A 21,481-nucleotide genomic window follows, 5' to 3' on the forward strand; every position below is an offset into this window, starting at 1 on the left:
TTAATAAACCTTAATATGTATCCTCATAATTAATGGCAATTAAATTGCATAATACAGCAATTAACGTACATATATGTCACGCATTATTTATTTAAAAAATCAAGAGCAACTCGATGTTTTTATTGCCAGGGAATATATGACAATAAGTTGCATTATATAATTTTAATAAGTAGTCAATATAGGAAGAAATGTTAAATTTATACTGGCAATTAATACGCTGTCGATTATTATTGTATTACTTTAATATGTGATTTTTGCCGTTTTATGCACTGTTTTTCAGAGGGGCGGGGGGGCATTTTTATGATTTCAGTTTTAAGATAAAATGGAATGTGGTGTCATATGTGTCGGAACAACACCTATTTAGTTGAAACTATATCCAGAATTTTCTTTAGGTATTTAAGTGCAATGCTCGAGGAGATAAATCTTCCGGCGTACCACAAGATTCGCCCATTAACATAGTACAGTGATTTATTATCTCCCTTCCTCTCCTCCACATAATTCCGTAATCTAGACGACCCGTGACTGACTGTGATAATTTATTCTGATAATTGTTTATAGCAACATCAATAAAATTGGCCAGCAGGCCTGTGCCTCATTAAAAATACATGCATAATTTGTATCGTCCCTTTATCTATGAATAATAGTACATTTCTAAGTAGAAGGAGACGTTACGATAATCTTTTAAATAAGTTCAATTTCAAATAAACAACTTTTAATTAAAGTAACTATAACTATATATAATGTAAATCGGCTTCTTTAGAAGTTTCTTTGGAATTGAATGATATGCATCTAACAAAGTACATAACTATGACATGTATGTGAAAATCCAATGACCAATTGGGTAATACATCGTCGGGCAAGTTAAGTTTCCGCATTTTAAGCTGCAAACATTCGAAATATGTAAACAATTGAAGTTTATTGTCTTGTAACATTTAAAAGGTTGCACATTTTGAATGACAAATCGTGGTTAATATATGCAACGTATGTTTTGGAAATTCTGTAAAAAAAACGTTTTTGAAATATGGCTTTGCATGCGAAGGTGCAGACTGTTTAACTTGTGGCTTCATCCATCCCCACCCCTTTCCCAAACGACACGTTGGAACCTCAGCCACTCTCTGACCCACTACCGGGTATATAGCCTTGAAAGTTGACAGCTATGAATTGAATCTCATAATCAACTACTGGAACAGGACGCTGTTTAACCCTTTACCACTCAGAAACGCACTTTGAAACATTTGATCGAAGTCCTTTAGAAAATCAAATTAAATTTAAGTTCTTTTTTAATATATTCAAGTTTGAAAAATTTCTTTTCCAACCCTAAGATACTGATGAGTAGCAAACAACATAAAACCTGAACAGACTGTGAGTTACTCGCAGGCTGTTCTGCATGGTTTTATGCTGTTTGCACATAGCCATTTTCACTTTGCTTCTGATTGGGAAAGGGTTAATTCGATTACATTTCGGTTCACTTGTTAAAAACTGTTTCTTGGAAACAAAACAGGGGTTTGTGTTTGTGTGCATACGGTAAGCTTATAAAAAAAAAACGTATGTTATAAGTACATTTTGAATGGTGATCTCGCTTTAAACCAATCGTTTTGCTCTTAACACTCGCTGCAAATGTTTGACTTGTGATTGTGATCGCATACAGGGGCGCGGTATGTGGTGGTCATGCATTCCAGCATGCCCCTCACACACACAGTGCAGATGTTTTGGTGGGTGTAGTGCATATTGCAGATACGCCTGTTTGTATTCTTAATTCTTTATTAACACTCCTCTCCACTTCTCTTCACTTACGCATTCTACTTCAGCATTATGCCTGTCATGGAATGTTTTTGACTATTTAGATCATTAAGGCACGTTGGTTTAAATAAATCGCACAATGCTGTTATAACTTAATTACAACATACATACTTAACTAGTATTTCACGGCGAAACGGTATTTGTTCGGCGTTTAATTTTGCTAAGCTGCTGTTATGCATAGACCGCTGCATACAAATAAACATAATGACGCTATATACATATTTTATAATAAATAAATTGTCTAGTACACGTTCATTTAAAAGAAAACCAACCATAGTTAAATGTTCAAACGAAAATTATAACTATTACATAAAAGAAGTTATGTACGGCCAAAAGGAAAATGCCATAAATATTGCTTCTATATCTTAACGTGTTGTGTTTTTCATTTACCTTACGATTTCCCAGAATAAATAAGAATGAGTGCATTTCGAAGTTTATGAGGTTTTTCCGCGTCTGGGCTGCATTACGTATCGATTACCCAGAGTGTGTCCTAGCACTCCTACATAATTAATTATTTGACATACGAAAATTGTGAAGCATTTGGAATTAAAACAGCAACTTCCAGGCATTTGTTCACTGAGATTATTTATATTTTCGGTGTGGTCTTGTGCTGGTTGGAGAAGCCGGAGTATGCGGGCAATACCCCATCTTTTCGGTATGGTGATCAATAACCAAACTCGCATGTTTCCGTGAACGGGGATTGAACACTGGTCACTTAAGTGAGAAGCGCGTGTACCGGTCAGGTACGGTAATAACCCTATGCAATCATATACAGAATTATCTTACCAACACCTATTTAACATTCTTATTTAAGCCTTTTTGATAGCAATTTAGATAAGTTAGGGAATAGGATCGAATGTAGTAAAAATGTTCGCAAGATTCATATTTAATTAGTTAATGTGAAAAAATTAAGCCAAAATGATCGAAAACACATCATTGAATACCAGTAATTGTAACGTTGTCGTGGGCATAACAAAATAAGATCGATCTGATTTGTGGAAACAAATTACTGGGTTGACGCCTTATGCAAGGGCGAAGCAAGTAAATAGAAACAAACGTAGAGCTTTCAATTATGTTTCCAACTGACAACGTTTAAGTGATTAATTGTATTTTTAGAATTGTTTGTCAAAAATTGACTATTGAATTAAGTTCCATTTATGCAACCAGTTTAAAATGTAAAAATCAACATAAAAAAACTTGTGAAAATGCGATGTTTTAACTATGTTGATGGAAGCTTTTGTGCATGTCAAAATATTAACTCCAATAATGTATGATTTTTTTTATTCAGTTTGATTGACATACTATTGAATATAAGGCTTGACCGGAAAGAGTACTGATCATGTACGTCTCTTATCCTGTCAACTGTAATCATGGCATTCCAGCGCTAATTAGAACACTAATTTTCAGAATTATAATTGGCGTATAATTTTCATCAAAACCATTTTTTACACACATTCTGGTTTCCTAATGTATTAGTTTTGGAACCATTTACAAATTCGAAATGTATCCATAAAGGGAAAACCATGAAACTTTGGCTGAGGAGAACTTACATATTTCTAGAAAATATTTATTCATAATCAATTCTGATAATAATAGCAATGACGTGTATAGGTATAAACATGAGTCGTGTTCTGAGAAAACTGGGCATAATGCATGTGCGTAAAGTGTCGTCCCAGATTAGCCTGTGCAGTCCGCACAGGCTTATCAGGGACGACACTTTCCGCTTAAATTGGATTTTTGCTAAGAAGAGACTTCATTTAAACGAAAAATGTCATGCAAGCGGAAAATTGCGGATTGCACAGGCTAATCTGGGACGACACTTTACGCACATGCATTATGCCCAGTTTTCTCAGAACACGACTCATATAATTTGTAATTCAATACTGTGATAAATCGTTTAAGTTTCTTTTCGTCGCATGGTCGGATTTAAAGGGACCTGTTAACAGTATGGTAAATTGACAGCATTGAAAAAATGGTTTCAGATTTGTATTTTTACGTTGAAGATATGTTATTTGCGAGGAAACAATAATTCTGAACATTTAGCACGCTCTAAAATATCCATTATATCCATCTTTTGACGATTTAAAAACCTGAAAATTATAAAAGCGTTACATACGCGAAATGATTGAATAATTTGGAGAGTTCTGATGTTATTGTAATCTTTTGTGACACTACCTGGATTATGTATACAGTTATCAAGTAAAAAAAATCAGCTTGATGTATATCAGCACGGATGGCCGAGTGGTTTCAAATAGACCTTTACTCAAAGGTCAGTGGTTCGAGCCCGGGTTTCGATAACTTTTTGTTCTCTTTAGACCTATATTTTTCGTGTGTTATGCTGGCCCTTTTTAGTTCCGATGTTTACATTTATCAATTTAAAGCTTCTTATTACAAACTTAAAAAACTTTCCAAAATCTATTAACAAGTCCCATGAAGAGATCTAGGTACTAGTATTTTGCTTAATATGGTAATTAGTGATCATGCATCAATCACCAAAATTTCGCCGCGAAATCAAATGGCGGAATAAGAATCAATAATCATTAACTGTGAAACCATGACGTACATACGTTTAAGTAAATGGGTTATACACAATTTGTCTGGGGTGAATGAACGTTTCTTTTATAATGCTCGCGGACCCCATTTCCGTAATACAAATCACAATAAACACGGGCGCCATGTTACCAAAACGTTTTATAAATGCATGTTTTATACCATGAAACATTACTTCTTACAAGTTTATGACAATTTCATTTGTCAGATTACGCTCACAAAATGTAAAAAATAATAATTTAAAAATGTAAATGTATGCGTCGAACGTGTGGCTTGTTATTGAATTTTGTAATCACAATCGTTGTGCATGTCTCCTCCCGCATGATTCTTGATTGCGGTTCTCGCCTGCATTTCGCGGATCAAGATCATCACATAATTATGTCCATAGACAATCCATATTAAATCAGCGCTCTTATGCCTTCAGTCATCATTATATCTAATGCTGATAAGCCTGCGGTTAATCACAAAAATAAAGCGGCCGCCAGATGCTTGATATGTACCCCTGGATGAGTCAGATCTGGTGATAACCAGGTGCATGCATCACAATCAACGTGATCAGCATCACTACCACAACAACAACTACTACTACTGCTACTGCTCATGTTGGTGCTGATACTGCTGCTGCCTCTGCTTCTGCTGCTGCTACTGCCTCTTGTAACTGCCTCTTGCTACTGCTACTGCTGCTGATACTGCCTTTTACTACTGTTGCTGCTACTGCTATTGCTGCTACTACTGCATCTTGCTACTGCTACTGCTGCTGCTACAGCTACTGCTACAGCTACTGCTACAGCTACTGCTACAGCTACTGCTACAGCTACTGCTACAGCTACTGCTACAGCTACTTACTATTGCTACAGCTACTTCTACTTCTACAGCTACTTCTACTGATACTCCTAAAGCAATTGTTACTGCTACTTCTACTTCTACTACTACTACTGCTACTACTCCTTCTACTGCTACTACTACTGCTACTACTACTGCTGCTGCTGTTGCTGCCGCCCTCGGTTCGCAACCACCAACGACCCTACCGCCGCATCCCCCCCCCCACACACACTACTATGATGACCATTACAGCGATTACTGCTTCTACTTCTTTTTCCACCACAAGTTGCAACAGCAAAAGTAAAAGTGATTTATGTATATGCTTATACCGAATGACTGTTCAGTATCAGTCTTGAGCGTTTTCAATGCATCCTTGACTTTTCCTATGAATACATTCTGAGTAATAAACGTTTAGTAGCATCAGTAGACAGAAGGAATGACGTGTGGAATTATGTGATCATGTCTGACCTTGGTGCTTTAACTGAATCACCAGATAACAGACAGGGAAACTTGTTTATCTACATATAAATTCTGTCCATTTATCATCCGCTACTTACCTATTTAAAGTTTAAAAACATCTTATTGTCAAGCCATGCTTTGGCAGGATTTTTTTTGTCTGTCCTTGGTGCCTTAACTGTTTCTCCAGATAACAGACAAGGAAACCTTTTTATATCTGCATATAGTTGCTGTCCATGTATCAACCACTTTGTAAAGTTTGAAAAAATAACACTTGTTGTCAATCCATTTTTGTCTGACATTAACAGTTTTTTCTCAGTTTATAATAAATGAAAAAGGTCAAATAAAAGGAAATGCGTTGGCTGGTACTAATAATGCGATATGCACGTATAAGTCTAACAAAACACTCATATTTAATTATTAAATTTCAGGGCAATATAACTTATTTTTATTGATGAAATTTATGCATTTTAAAATATTTTTTTTATACATACATATTATATATGAATGTATTTTATAAAACATAACATGCATTACAAACTCTTCATACATTTTAAAAATATTTGTCATGCGAGTTAAATATCCGTGTACGTGTATTTCGAGCATTAAGTCTGCTTTCGGCTTAGTTTGAAAATAAGACAAATGAATGTCGTAATTATATTGTTTTAATTGATCAAGGTCCGTCTTACTAATAACTACCGCATCACTCCATAACATCTTCACCTTGTCCTTTTTGTATCAATTCCAAACAAACTGTTGTTAATTAATCTATCATCGATAAAAATGGTTACCAATTACCATATATTATTACCTATTATCTGCAAATCCCCGATCCCTAGTCATTCACGCTTACGGTTCGGGTCCATAACTGATACCACATGTACTGACCACATGATGCACGACACGTGGCGCGTTTCCCAGTGGAAGCACGCGCTAGTAGTTCATAAATACGGGCAGTACCTTAGCACCATGCAAACACCGAAAGTTATTGGGTCGATGCAGTAGGCAGCGACACTACATCGGAACGGATATCGGCTTTCAGGGATCTTCCAAATTTGGAGTACCATCTCCCGTGAATCGGATAACTCAGCCCACATCGCCCGTTGAACAAGCCTACTGGCTTATCAGCCAAATATCTAGGTGGAAAGCAGACTGGTTATGACTGTTCGCATTTCCAGGTGAAAGCCCGTACTGAAAACAAATAATTTATGTAACCAGTCTACTGAATATTAAGCACCGATAGTAAACTGTGTTCAGGAAACTTCCTCTGGAGTTTAACTGTGCCCCGGAACTGCAGGACGGCATATTTCGAGATAAGGAACTAAGCTGGGATTGAAAATTAAAATTTAAGGAGCGATTATTACAGGTAGACTCAAGATTGTATTTATCTTTATTTAATGTGAGAAATGTGAATTGTATACGTGCGATGATTTAAGGGTTTAATGCTTCGTTTATAAATATATCTAAATTTCTGTGTAAATAAGCTTTTTCTTTCTCGTCGACTTGTGCTTCGTTCGGTATCGTTACGTTTAAATACATTGTGGTATTCCGCATTAGCCATGCGTGCTAATTAGTTTAAACCACTTGTTGCATGTGCGCGTGCATTCTTTACGTAAGTGTCTGGAGAGGTTAAGGCGAGTATATAAGAGTGCTGTATGATTTCATTTGATAAAATAGTTTCCTAAGTACCTTAGGAAATAAGGGACATAAGTTTGTGTTTGATTCACGGCGTTTCCGAAGTTTAAACCGTGAGTATGTTTTGTTTAAGTAATAGTATTGCGAAGATCCACAGCGCTTAAATTTAATAAATTGTGTCTTATTGCATAAAGCATAATTTATCATGGTGGTGTTTTCATCAATTTTGACGTTCCTTACACATTTTTTATAACAAAGATTGTAGTTTGTCGATACTTTTCCCTTAACTTTCACCGAGAATGGAAATATGGTATCCATGTATTAAGGGAGGTAACTTTACACATATATGCTGTTGATAACTTTAATTATTGCATGAGTTGTTTTTCTTCTTTTTGCTAGAAAAGCGCGTCGCGTTGTGGTGTTTATGAAAATATATATTATGTTCATCCATATATTTTTCAAATAAAAGTGTCTTCGAACATTGGAGAAAAGTGGCAAAACATTACTTGAATCGCCAAACTTTTCGGCAACCATCGTTATCATGTTTAGGTTCTCGTCCGCTTGCAAGACACATGTTTACGTAACTTATAATTTGCAGGATTCATTAAGACAAACTCTAAATCTGTTCTCTATTTAATCTGAAAAGAAAACAATCATTAAAAACACTAAGCAATGGTTGAACGTGCTATTGGTTTCCAGTAGGACAACAGGCGGAAGTTGGATGTGCATGAGTGAAATATGTTGATGGCATTTACCTGTAGCGATATAACCACCCGCCGACACTCTCACTAATCTAAACACGGACTTTCTCACTGCAATATGTTGGCACATGCACAAGACGGTGCATTATTTGTATTCCTTCCTTGAAACTTTCAGTACTGCTGACTCTGCTCATCATTAAATAAACGTATCTTTCCTAGCAACACATCATAATTCTTTATTAATTCGGAGGTTTGTTTTACAGCTCATCAACAATTATTGTTTGTTTCACTTCTGTAAAAAAAAGCCCAGCTCAAATGTGCAACGAACGACACAGAACAAAATAGGGGGTTCGCATGTGCAGTAGTGGCTGGTCTTAGAAATGTTGAATGGTTGTTGACATGTATTAAGCTACGTATTAGCAATTGTTAACCGAATCGTATTGATTTCAACCAGTGATATATTTGAGTCGCGTTCTGACAAAACTGGGCATAATGCATGTGCGTAAAGTGTCGTGCATTATGCCCAGTTTTCTCAGAACACGACTCATTTTACCCATTTATGCCTAGTGGACTCTCCCATCCTTCTAAATTGGATCAATTTATTTCCAAAATTAGGGATGTCTAGTATATTTATTTCTATATTTAGAATATTTCTTACAGAAATTCCTTTAAGCAAACAGCGCAGACCCTGATGAGACGCTGCATCATGCGGCGTCTCATTTGGGTCTATGCTGTTTGCCAATGCCTTTTTTCTAGACGCTAGGCATAAATGGGTTAATGATCGTTGTTCCATCCTGCCTCTCGTTACCGACGCTAACTACGTTGGTGCGACCGGCAAGTCCCTGACTCGATCACCAGCTCGACAGCTTTCCAAAGATCTTTCAAAATAAATTAAGTACAGGATCGTCTCATGAAACAAACTCGAGTGTGTCTCTGTGTTAGCCAAAGGTTTTCGATGTAGTTAAAATGAATGTAAACTAGTCAGTATCATTAAAAAAAGCCATTCATATTGCATATTGACACCGTTCTATACACTGGTTCATAATACACCTTTCTACCAGATATTTTATCCAGCAAAACACGCATTTGTTTATCTCGAGTTTCAGGTTCTGTCGCTTAGTCATATTAAGATCTCACACTTTGATCTACGCAACGTTTTTTTTTAAAGAATCGTTTCCTGTCAGTTAAAAACCCATTGCCCAATACCCCCTCTGCGATCGATTTGTTAATATAAATTATAATGCTTATATGTGTTGTGAATGATGATGTTGGTGGCGATGATTGTGATAGCTTCGATGATGATCCTAATGATGATGATGATGATGAGAAGGAGGAGGAGGTCGACAACGACGACGAAAACGACGACGACAATGTGATCAGATGATGATGATGTTGATGATGGTGATGACGACGATGATGGTGGCGGTGGTGATGGAGATAATGATGATTGTGATGATGATGATGATGATGATGATGATGATGATGATGATGATGATGATGATGACGACGACGACGATGACGATGATGATGATGATGATGATGATGATGATGATGATGATGATGTTTGTAGTGATGGAGATTATGGTTCTGCTGATGATGACGATGAGGATGGTGTTGGTTATCATGAAAGATAGCAGTGAATTTCAAAACATAGATGACGATGGCCATTGTTTAATAGGTGTAAGACCGTTAGACTGATGCTAATCACCTCATCCGGATAGTGAGAAATGTTTCGGCTACAGCGGATTCCATATGTGCTGTTTTACTGACAAACGCTGGTAAAAATGTCAAAAACTATCGTTAGCAATAATGTTGTTAATTTGCGGCCTACCTTGCATTTAGTAAATATACCGTTTTATGAGTTTTCATGAGTAAATTATTCACTATATACCTAAAAATGTATTAGCAAGATATGGCAAATAAGTTCTTCTAATAGTTTAGTTTTGCGTATACATGATGTTCGGTTTTCAATATTACGGTAACGGCATAAAGCTTTTTAGAGATAAATGGAATTTTCTAGTACAGTTTTACTAAGCTGCGACACATATGACCCGCGTCATGCGATTATGGGTCTTATGCCATATGCGGCCAGCGTAGCTCAAAACACGCTTGCGCAAAAGCGCAGTCTGGTCAGGAGCTACACTGTCTGATACTTAGTCACGCAAGAGTTAGTGGTCTCAATAGCGGATACCGGAGCCACTGACTTGTCTGCGCGATTTCGCAGGCTGGTCTAGAGCTACGCTGGCCAAATAGGATAGAAGACCCATTTTCGTATGATGCGGGTCACATGAATCATATTAACTTAGAATTCGCATAACATTGAACTGACCTCTAATAAATCTCTTAGCACAAAAAGTGTTCCGTCTGATTTTAAGTATAACGCCTTCTGTCGCTTAAATGTATGGCGTGTTGAAGAAAGAGACCGAAACAATGCACTACGAAATATAACTCATTAAAATATTTATTGTTTCTAAGAACGTTCTTGTTTTTATAATTACCCATTAAATAATTTTAAAAGGTTGTATATAAAGTATATACAGTCTCATTAGGATCTTTTTCTAAGAGAAAAGGCACATGAGTTCCTTACAACGTTTTAAACTCGGCTTAAAGGTCGCAGTGTTGTAGTAGATATGGTGTCCGCCTAGCGATATAGAGGTCACGGGTTCGATCCCCACTGTGGGGCGTTCTTTCGATTTCCCCATAGACACCAAGTGCCGGTCTTAGTCCCAGAAAACGGACTCGAGAGCGTTTCAAATAAGCCTTATGCTTTCTATGCAATCGAGCTAAACAATAAATAAATAAGTTTAAACTAAACTAAATTAAACTCGGCTTTCATGTCATGTCTTCCGATCCGTCACTTTACTTTCATGCTCGGATTTTTTTTGCCGGCAACGATCTAAATAAGAGATCTTTTAGCAAGAGTAAAGTATATATTTGTTTAGTTCATCAATCAAATATGTGCGCACGTGCGCGCTTGTTGAGACACCTATGCCTACGTGTGAGTGTGTCAGATGATTTTCTTAAAAATAAAGTTTGAAAAGGTTATGCGAATTTGTGTTTCTGTATGATGAATGAATGTTTGAATAACTTTTCAGTGCCGATGGTCAATGTCAAATTTATTTGTGCAAATGTCAACAACAACGCTACTCCACACGTACGGCCTATTTGCACTCAGATTTCGTGGTTAATATGTACAATACATGTAAACGACTTCATGCATTAATGATTACAAATAACAATGCTGCACCTCAAATTATATTTTAGTTATGTATAATTTTCATATTTATACTTAAACATTATATTTTTCAGGTACAAATCGCACATCTAGTAGGTGTAGGTGCAACTTTAGAACCACCGCCATCCATTCATTAAAGTAGAACGACCGCTGATTGGTCAGTTAAATTTACATCGGTTGACACGCCCACTTAACCGTAAACATGAGTGCATTCGACGACGAGTTTTTGGACGAGGAGGAGGAAATGGCGCTGAAGGAAAGAGATTTAGCAGACGACGCTCAATGGAAGATTATCCAAAAGAATACATTCACAAGATGGGCGAATGAGCATTTAAAGACTGTCAACAAAACGATCGCTGACTTGGAGAATGATTTTAGCGATGGTTTGAGGCTGGTGGCACTCGTCGAAGTGTTGTCTGGAAAAAAATTCAAGTCTGTAAACAAGCGACCAAATTTTCGCACACAGAAGCTAGAAAATGTCACAATGGCGCTGGAATTCCTGGAAAGAGACGAAGGAATTAAAATTGTCAATATCGGTAAGTCAAAGAAATGTTTTGAGCAATTAATTAACGTTGTCACACCTGTCAAAGGTGCATAACGTGCGTCGACTGTAGTACTTATTCGGACAGGTATATGATTCGGACAACAGCTTTTTTTGACGCATGGGTTTGTAAAAATTCAGCGAATATCGTTTATCAGTGTCACGGTAGTATAAGACATGGGCGAAAACACAATAGGAATGATAACTAAGTACATACAATGTGTTTTATTAAATTTAAACAGAACATTTATGCCATTTAAATTTAACGTTTTTTACAAACCATCAAGAGTGTTTGCTCTTTCTATAAACTAAAACGACAAAAACACTTTAAAAAACGTAGGTCATGTTGCTACAGCAAAATCAAATCACAGTGTTTCACAACTCACTCCATCTGATTGACCTAATTAGGGCATGCACACACTTAGGAAAATGTGTATTGATCCATTGCCATAACCCTACTATCAACTGCAGTGTTTATCCATAATACAGGTGAAACAGCAGCTATTTACCTTTAAGCTTTTAAAAGGTGTGTAATGAACTTTTAATAGTATTCATTGAAACATAGCCAAAATATGCATTTTAAAAACTAAGCTATTGAAATTTCAATATAGTGCTGTATCTTATTCTTTCTTGCAACAATGTGAACAACTTATATATTTGCTGTGGTAATTACAGTTTGTGCTAAATAGTTTAATATTATGCTTTGCAGCACTATAAGTATGATAAAGAAAACTTAACACTGTCAACTTTTTTATGCTGTTAACTTTTGTTTGAATAAAGTTGATGCAAACAGATTTTCCGTTTCAAGGAAAAATATCACCTCAGCTTGGGGCAGTCTTTATGGTCACTGTAATGAAAGGGTGTAGTACCATTATCAGTGATGCACCGCTGTGTTATTACTTCACTTCCCATACTTGGGTAAATCTATTTACAGTGTGTTAATTAATGGTTCTGAATGAAGATGAAAAAGGTAGAAGAAATATTTTGTAGATTTGGACGATGCATTATCAGGCTAGCGTTAAAACTTTTAACTTAAACAGGAGTTATTGTTATATATCATTAATATATGGCTCTTTTGGTAGTAACTAGCATTATAATGAAAAACAATTCTCAGCAAATACTTGAAAATAAAAACTTATACCAAATTCTTAAATGTAGACTGTACGGCTAAATTTCTGCACTACTCAATTCATTGTAGAATAACATGTACTTTTGTGCCTCGTTTATTGAGTTAAGACATTTTCTTGTAAACATTGCTATTTGAAAGGAAACTTAATCATTTACCCGGGAATTTAATGTGCAAAATTAACCTTGCAACAGTTCTTCTCAACAGAGGTCTCCCTCCCCATTGCAGGCCCCCCTGTCCCTTTTCAGGCCCCCTCCTGCCCATTTTCACACCCCTTACCATGACAAATGAAGATTGTTAACATTTTTATCCAAGATCAACATCATCTGATTTTTGTGATTTAATCCAAACCATAAATGTAGAATAAAGTCTTAATACCATTTCTCTTGTAACTTAAATATGGTTTAAGAAAACTTACGAAAACCTCTTTGAACAGAGTGAGGTAGTTTACTATTGTAGTATTTATCTTCCTGGGTGGTATTATTGACATCATTACCAATTTGAATACCCATTGAGCTTGATTTGATGGCTTGAGAAGTGACAATTTCATCACTTAGTTGACCTAATGGACCCTATGCTATACACCATATTTGCATGAGCAGGAAAATATATTGTATCAGATGTGCATACAATACTGTATAACCCCTAATAAGACAATTTCTGGTCATTAATTTTAGCAATTTAAGGTAACCACAAGCTTGGGAGTGTGTAAATCGAGGTCTTTATTATTTTCAAAAGACTGATTTAACTCAATTAAACTTATAAAGTTAAACTTCTATGATAATCTGTTCCTGACTAATAGTGTATGCTAATGCCAGTGAAAGAAGTCATTTTAATGTTAAATAGGGGTTTCTTGAAAATTAGTTTCTGGCCTTGGTCTTACAGTGCAATTGTTAATTTGATAAAAAATGTATCATAATTGCATGTCAAGTAATTAGGGTTGAAACTATTCAATACATACCAGTAGTCTCATCTATAGAAACCTTTAACATCCACAGGTATGTTGCAAGTCACAAATAATTAATCACTTGCGTACTGAGTCATTGCTTTAGACAGAAAAGTCATTTTTCAAACATTTTGTAGTATTTTCTTCTACCAAGTGCTTGAGCTTTCTCATCTTTCAAATAACCACAGGGATATTGTTTGCTTAAACTCTCACAATGCCTGCTATGTTTCTTTAATCAAGTTTAATTTCATGGCAAATCTCACCTGATTAGACTCATTATTATGACCAAAGGTGTGCTTGATGCAATATGATACATGTACTAAAATGTCAACCACACACAACATGCTGTATACTGCAGTTCTGTTGATGGATGGATCAAGTTTTCATGTTTTATGTTGAAATGTTAGAGATAGAATCAATACTTTTGCATCTATTTTAATGGAGATTACATTATTTTTGAAACTGTTTACTAAATTTAATACTGCATGTCCAGGCAACTGTATCTTTGAAATTGCAATTTAAATGGTTTTGACAGTCAGGTTTAAAATTTATAATCATGAATGTAATAAAAGAATTGATCTCATTTTAAGCAATAAAGTCATGAACAAAATTTACTTAAATTTTAGCAATTGACAAAAAATATTGACTGTTTGAAAACGAAAACATTTCTTCCATTGTGTTAAAAAAAACAGTGGACATGACAATAACACTTGCACTAAAACTTTGTTATTGGAAGAATGATTTATTGTTAAAGAAATGCCATTCCCAAATTGCTTCAGTTGACATAATGTTATTCATATAGCATAATTACTTATTGCCTCTAATAATTTTATTGTTACTGTTTCTTTGTGTTATGATGTACAATCAATGTATAAATGATCAAATGAGTAATTATTGGTAGATCATTGACACACAAACAATTTCATGTATTACACAAGACTGATGGACTAGATTCATTACAAAAACACATAAATCATGGTCATTGATCTTACCTGCTTTGTGCGTACCTAATCTTTCCTTATTATAAGGTATGTATTATTATTATTATGTATGAATTATTTGGCATTTCTAATTTGTGTGCGCCCTCTTACCCACTTTCTGGCAGAACATTGATGCAAGGTTCCCGCTCTGTAACCAATTGGGAATTGGGAAGGAGCAACAGTATATTTAAATTAGATTTAAAAGACATATTTCAAGAACACCTTAGTGGAAGAGAACACCTTAGTGGAAGCACATTAACAGACCATCATTCTGCAAACTTTCTGAATGCTGCATCATCACTTTAAGGCCTGCATTGAGGTTTGGGCATAGAACTATTGTATCATATGTAGTAGAACTGTTAACTCTTACAGTGCTGGAACCGAATTTTGAAAGCCTTTGCAAACAGTTTGGATCCAGATGAGACGCCACAGAACGTGGCGTCTCATCAGGATCCAAACTGTTTGCTATTCTGGTAGTATTCTTTGAAAAAAATCAAAGAAAATGCTAATTTTAGAAATTCAGCAGACAACATTTTAGCAGCCGACAAATTTCCCAGCATGCAAAGGGGTTAACCCAGATACAACAATATTAGGCTAGGTTTGTGTCCAGAAAGGAGGACAGTGACTGCAAGTGTAGGGTACAGATGATGACATGAAGGTTGCTAAATTGTAAGGATGATTACTCAGTCTGCTAGCTTTATAACATGTTGGTTTTATTATCCTTGAGATAAAATAATTTATTTAATTTAGAATAAGAAGGTATTTAGCAGCTGTAAGAACATGATTTATGTGATGCTAAATGTTGTTTTTCCATGTGTTTAGTTAATCGTCTTTCCTTCTTTGCCTTGTTTAAAACCATACATCACAAATACAGTGGATTTTAGTGTTATGTGAAACTTAAATAAAAATGTAGAAAGAAGTAAACATAAAGATTTTAAGTGGGGATTATTATAATTTCCCATTCATACAAATAACTTTGGCATACATGCTAATAATAAGATTTAAATTGGCATACATGCTAATAATAAGAATTAAAATGTAATCATTTATTGGCATGTAAACATTAAAAGGAAGGTATTTTATTCATATGAAGAAGTTCTAACTGCAACATGTTCACAGTTTATTTTCTCTTATTTAAAAAGTCCTGATGTCCAGAACTGGTAGCACCTATGTTTGTGGTAACTTGAGTTATTGTCTGAACATTCTGATGTATTGGAAGCTATTAATTTTCATATTTTTGACTCACTATCAAAGGCATTTCTGTACAGCAATTAGATACCATTATAAATCACTTACAAAGGAACACATGCTGGTATAAGTAGTGGTATAATCAAATCCCCCACCCACACATAAATGCTTTCTTGAGTAGCCAGAAGATAAGAAGGAAATTGTTGATGAATTCGGAAAACTTGTGTGACCTTTCGGGATTGGGATCTATGTAATTCCCTACTGTACAAATTGCATGCCAAACTTGAATGGAACTTTTAACAGAAATACTTGCCCAAACAAATGCAATAGATGATAAATCAGGAGGGTTCTGGAAAACGTCAAAGCCAAGCAAATACCTGGGATATCAGTTGAGCACTTGCACAGTTTATTCAAGAAAGATAACTTATCTAATTGTAGCACTTATCTTTGCAGATACAAGTTGTTTGTTGAGTTATTTGCCTCATTTAACACATGCCATCATGCAGTCCCTATCTTGCTTATGCTTCTAAAATAAGAAATAACATGCTTTGCTGATATTTAGACTAATCTGAAATCAAGTCAATACCTGGTGGAAATTGCTGTCTTTAAAAACTGACCATATAAACCAACTTGATTTGTCAATGTGGTCTCAAATTACCTGCTGGAGTTAAACTTAACATCTTGTAAGAATTACAAGTCAATGAAGTGATGCTTGTTATGGGCCTACAGAAGGTGTGTAGCTGTGTATGTTAGGCTGATCTGCTCTCCCACACCAGGAAATGGGTTTGATAAGGGGCTTGAGGTTGTTAATTACTAACTGGGGATTATATCATGCAGTGTCCCTATTGAAAGTTGACCACTCAGGGGTTGGGGTCAATGGCAACCTGTTAGCCAAGTGTGGGTAGGTGACTTGTTTTGTGTGGGAAATGAAGCATCTTACATTTCATGAAGCAGCTAATATTTATCATGTTGGTTGTTGAATAAACCCCATTGGTGCAAAACGATACCATGTGACATTGCAATCATAAGGCACATGCTACCTTTTTGAACCAATAAGGTGATATGGTCTAAAAGAGGGTTAAACAAATAGAAATCAAAGTGATTAAGATTGCGCCATCTTTGTCAATTCTTACATTTTTCATATTTGCCAAAAACATCAACAAACATGAACCTTGTAATTAATGTAGTAAATAGCACTGTCTTTCAGATACCTGAAATACAATTTTGGTTATCCTTGGGATTTTGGTTATCCTTGGGATTTTGGTTATCCTTGGGATTTTGGTTATCTTTGGGATTTTGGTTATCCTTGGGATTTTGGTTATCCTTGGGATTTTGGTTATCCTTGGGATTTTGGGATTTTGGTTATCCTTGGGATTCTGGTTATCCTTGCAAGTTTAGTTGTAATGAGTTTGCTATTATAGTGGACAGATATAAAGGTCAGTTTGGTCATTTGTATGGCTTTAATAGCAGGGGAGGATTGTCCTTAATTGATTATCATGATGATACAAATGTACCCTATCAGTATGGCTCAAGGCTGGATGGTGTAGTACAGTCTGTTAATCTTTGTTGCCACATCTCTGTTTGTCAACTGTCTGTTTTGATGTGGCCTGAATCCTCCCATGAAAGGGAAAGCAATTTTTCTTTAATGGACTAAATATTTTAACTTAGTTTTAGATCTTCGTTTAGATATATCAATTATGTCATAGTAACACAATTTTCATAATCTGGTAGTTGAATAAAGCATACATGAACAACCTGAAAAGAGCTTAAAAGTTCTACAAAAAATAAGGTGTTAATTGAAGAAGTCTGATAAAGACCATGTCAACTAGCATTCATAAATGGTATCATTTAACACATTCTAGTACTTTATTTAGAAGAGCACCTGTCAGGAAGGTTTTTTATATGGAGATTGATAGATGGCTTGTAATTTCTGCCAGGAAATTCAACTTTTCTCGAGTGAGAAAATGATTTCATCAATAAATTCCACATTTATTGATCTGATTGCAATCAATATGTGGAATACCAGTATGTTTGGTATGTTTTCGCTGTTTCATCTTAAGAAGAAAAGCACCCCTGTTCATAATGAATCACCTTTGGTGAAGTTGGTGTCGGAGAACACAAAACAATTCAACTTATATTCTTAGTGGCCTTGTGTGATGTGACACAATCATTAATTTAACGAAAAACTATACCACTTTTCAATGCAGAGCCATATTGCATAATTGTATATACCATCAGATGTCCTTGCCTGTCATATCAGAGTTTTTGTAGCCATTTTTTGTATTCCTGTAGCTTTTCTTCTTTTGTTTTGCTATTTATTTTTGTAATGAATTATTTTCTCATTATCTCATCTCTAAGTCCATTTATTTTCATGGTTCTGGAGTACTTTTTATGTTCTGAATATTACCTGTTGATACTTACTGTTTTTATCTCGATTCACACTGTGTGATTCACTGAAGCATTAGATCATGTACATCTGCATCCATTAACTTTAATGGATAACATTAACTTGTACACATTCAGGGCTTTTTCTGGCTCAATTTGTTTTAACCAAATGTGCAGCACTTGAGCAGAATTCTTCTAAACTTGTTATTTATGAAGATAAAAGTTGTAACCAAATATAATTTTTATAAGCTCTGCGTTTTCGGAGAAAACCCGTGGTATTTTCATAGCCAGCTCGTCGTCTGCCGTCCGACGTCCGCGTCGTGCTAAAACCTTAACATTTTGTTTAGGTTTTGAACATTGGCTCTAAAATCAAATTGCTTCCACCTACAACTTTGAAACTTCATATGAAGACGCATCTTGATGAGTTCTACACGCCACACCCACTTTTGGGTCACTGTACAAAGGTCAAGGTCACTTTGACCTTTAAAAAAAATAATTCTGACAAGCTTTCATTTATTCAAAAATGCACCCGTAGCCGAGCGTGGCACCCGTTATGCGGTGCTCTTGTTTAGCCAAATATGTTGGTTTATAGCTTTTGTCTAATATGGAGAATGAAAGAGTAAGCCCTGCCATTTTGGAATGCACATTTAAGGCTTGAATTTCGTTAACATTTGGTTCAATCTTTAGATTGTTGTGCTTTTTATAATGTTTAAACATTAAAAACACACAATTTAAAAGTGAACAAAAATTACTGGTGTTGTTTATTTTGATAACATGTTTAAATGTTTAGGCTTAAGCTTTCTGTTTTATAGGTCTATGAAATACTCATGCACATTAAAAACAATGGGGGTGAGAAAATAGTGGATAAATTAAATGGAGATTTATTGTTTTAAACTGATAAAAACCTAGCATTTAAAGACAGACAGACAGACAGACATTTTATTTGACTTGCACAATGTACATGATGTCATCAACACATGTGGTTGGTATTGATATATGTCAACATGTATATGCGCAGAAAACAAGTGTCAACAAACATGAATATTTACAAAACAAATATATACAGAAGTACAGAGGATGAACAATTTGAAAATTAAGTTATACGATTTAACAAATTTAATCTAATACTCAACGAATCCTTAACAAATAAACAAAGTTTTATTATTTCAGATCTATTGGTTCAGAAGCAATTGCACATATATACTTCATAACAGATGGATTATTATAGTAATATTTTTTAATGTATTTCTTTCTTATATCAACAAATGTTGAACAAATACATAAAAAAAGAAATTCGTCCTCAATATCCGTGGCATTAAAACAAAGACAATATCGTTCTTTAAAACTGAGGGGGTTCCCTATATTGTTTACTCAAAATACACTCCCAACTCATTGATAAAACTGCACTTTTTCCATCAATATCACCATATAAGGAGACGGTTGGTTAAGATTGAATTTCGCTGATCTTGTATAAACCATACACCCTTCATTGTAAATTGTAGTTGCGTTTTCAGAGGTTACTCATGCATATCCATAGACGATGAAGAAGCCATTAAATTTGCATTAAACCACATACGGTAGTAAATGTATATGGCCGGGACTGATTCATTGAAAGAATATTTTGCCAACAGTCCTTGATTTGTTTGTATTTCAAGTTTATGTGGGCAGGTTGTTTTCGTCAAAATATTTGTCTAGTAATTTCTTTTGCACACAGTTTCAAATTTCATAATTTATTATCAGCAGGTAGTGAATAAATTACACAATTATTTGTCAACATAATTTCATAGATTTCAAGAATATTAACATAAGTTTTCAGTTATTGTCATTGCTGTTGACCATACTGTTTTCTGATACAATGGTGAACACAGACAATATTAATGTGTTGTTGCACTGGTTTCAAGTAAACATGATGATACAATGGTGAACACAGACAATATTAATCTGTTGTTGCACTGGTCTCAAGTAATCATGAATGTAACCCCTGTGGTGTGAAAAATGACCTCTTCCATGTACTTACTTATATGCAAGGAGTGTAAAATTACTTTTTACATGAATGAAAGAGAATCAACTTACCATCAAGTGAATCAAATGAACCCAAAGTAAAAGCCTCACAACAATGAAGTATTGAGACCAGCAGGCAGTTAACAGGGTACACTGCAATAACGAACATCTATTAAAGAAGCCAGTCATTGTGTGGCCGTGTGATGGAGGAAATGGTAGTGGACATACCACAAGAAACACTTTCGCTTTTTCATCATTCAAGTTTTACAAGCAGTCCATACCTAATTCAACCTCTCAGAAACCACAGAGTGTAAGCATTTTCTGTTGATAAGAAAGAAACAAACTATAATTTTAGCTGAATTGGCAGGCAATATATGAACGTTTTCTTTCGCAGGAATATTATCTGAACTGTTTACTGCAGAACTATTGCCATCATAGAAGAAACTTTTAATGCATCTAAATTGTACCTCCCACAGAATCTTGCCATGATGTCTCAGGGACAACTGTTTGGCTGCTGTTATCATTTCTCAAAGGTTCATTCTGATCTCACATTAAAGTGCAGAATTCATTTTAATCAATACCACTGCTTTATTCATTGCAGATAAGAACTGCTGATAAAAAGTTTTGTACTGTGAACAGGCAAACACTAGGAGTCACCCCCTCCCACACAAATACCTGTTGATAAATATGAGTAGAATATGGTTTACAGTGCAATTCATCTAACAGGTGAAATCATTTAATGATTAAAATCATGTATAAATATTTAACAGATACTGTAATACACATAACTACAAGATTTTGCTCATCCAATTTCTTTGCATCACTGATTAGATTGTCAATACAGATTCCTTTGGTTACAAACCTAACAATAAATAACTATGGCCTTACTTGTAATTAATCGCACCTATCCTCATACCGGTGTCTGCAAAATTACTTGTACATAAATATATGCAAAATTCATAAGAATAAATATTTGGCACAGCAGGTGGGTGGGTGTGAATTACAGAAACACATTCTCGAATACTAAAGGTAGCCTCAATATATGTGTCAGACCTCTTAGTTACTTGACACGCTGTACTACTCATCAAATATTTATTTTTGATCATACCATATGC

The 21,481-nt window shown here is 35.2% G+C and overlaps 1 protein-coding gene across 8 annotated transcripts in view; it reads left to right on the plus strand.

The window, feature by feature from the left end:
- The first annotated feature begins 6,606 nt into the window (after positions 1 to 6,606).
- LOC127882338 (filamin-A-like) overlaps positions 6,607 to 21,481 on the plus strand; it is a 114,654-nt gene continuing 99,779 nt past the window's right edge. For 5 of the 8 annotated variants that reach the window (XM_052430908.1, XM_052430911.1, XM_052430912.1 and 2 more), the window contains exons 1-2: positions 6,607 to 6,994; positions 11,274 to 11,735. In XM_052430908.1, coding sequence (XP_052286868.1) covers positions 11,402 to 11,735 — 334 coding nt within the window. In that variant the 5' untranslated portion in view covers positions 6,607 to 6,994; positions 11,274 to 11,401. Of the gene's footprint in view, positions 6,995 to 7,251; positions 7,377 to 11,273; positions 11,736 to 21,481 lie in introns of those variants that run through there. The other 3 variants (XM_052430915.1, XM_052430914.1, XM_052430909.1) reach the window with 2 other exon arrangements.

Source organism: Dreissena polymorpha, chromosome 5, assembly GCF_020536995.1.
Source record: "Dreissena polymorpha isolate Duluth1 chromosome 5, UMN_Dpol_1.0, whole genome shotgun sequence".
NCBI lineage: Eukaryota > Metazoa > Mollusca > Bivalvia > Myida > Dreissenidae > Dreissena > Dreissena polymorpha.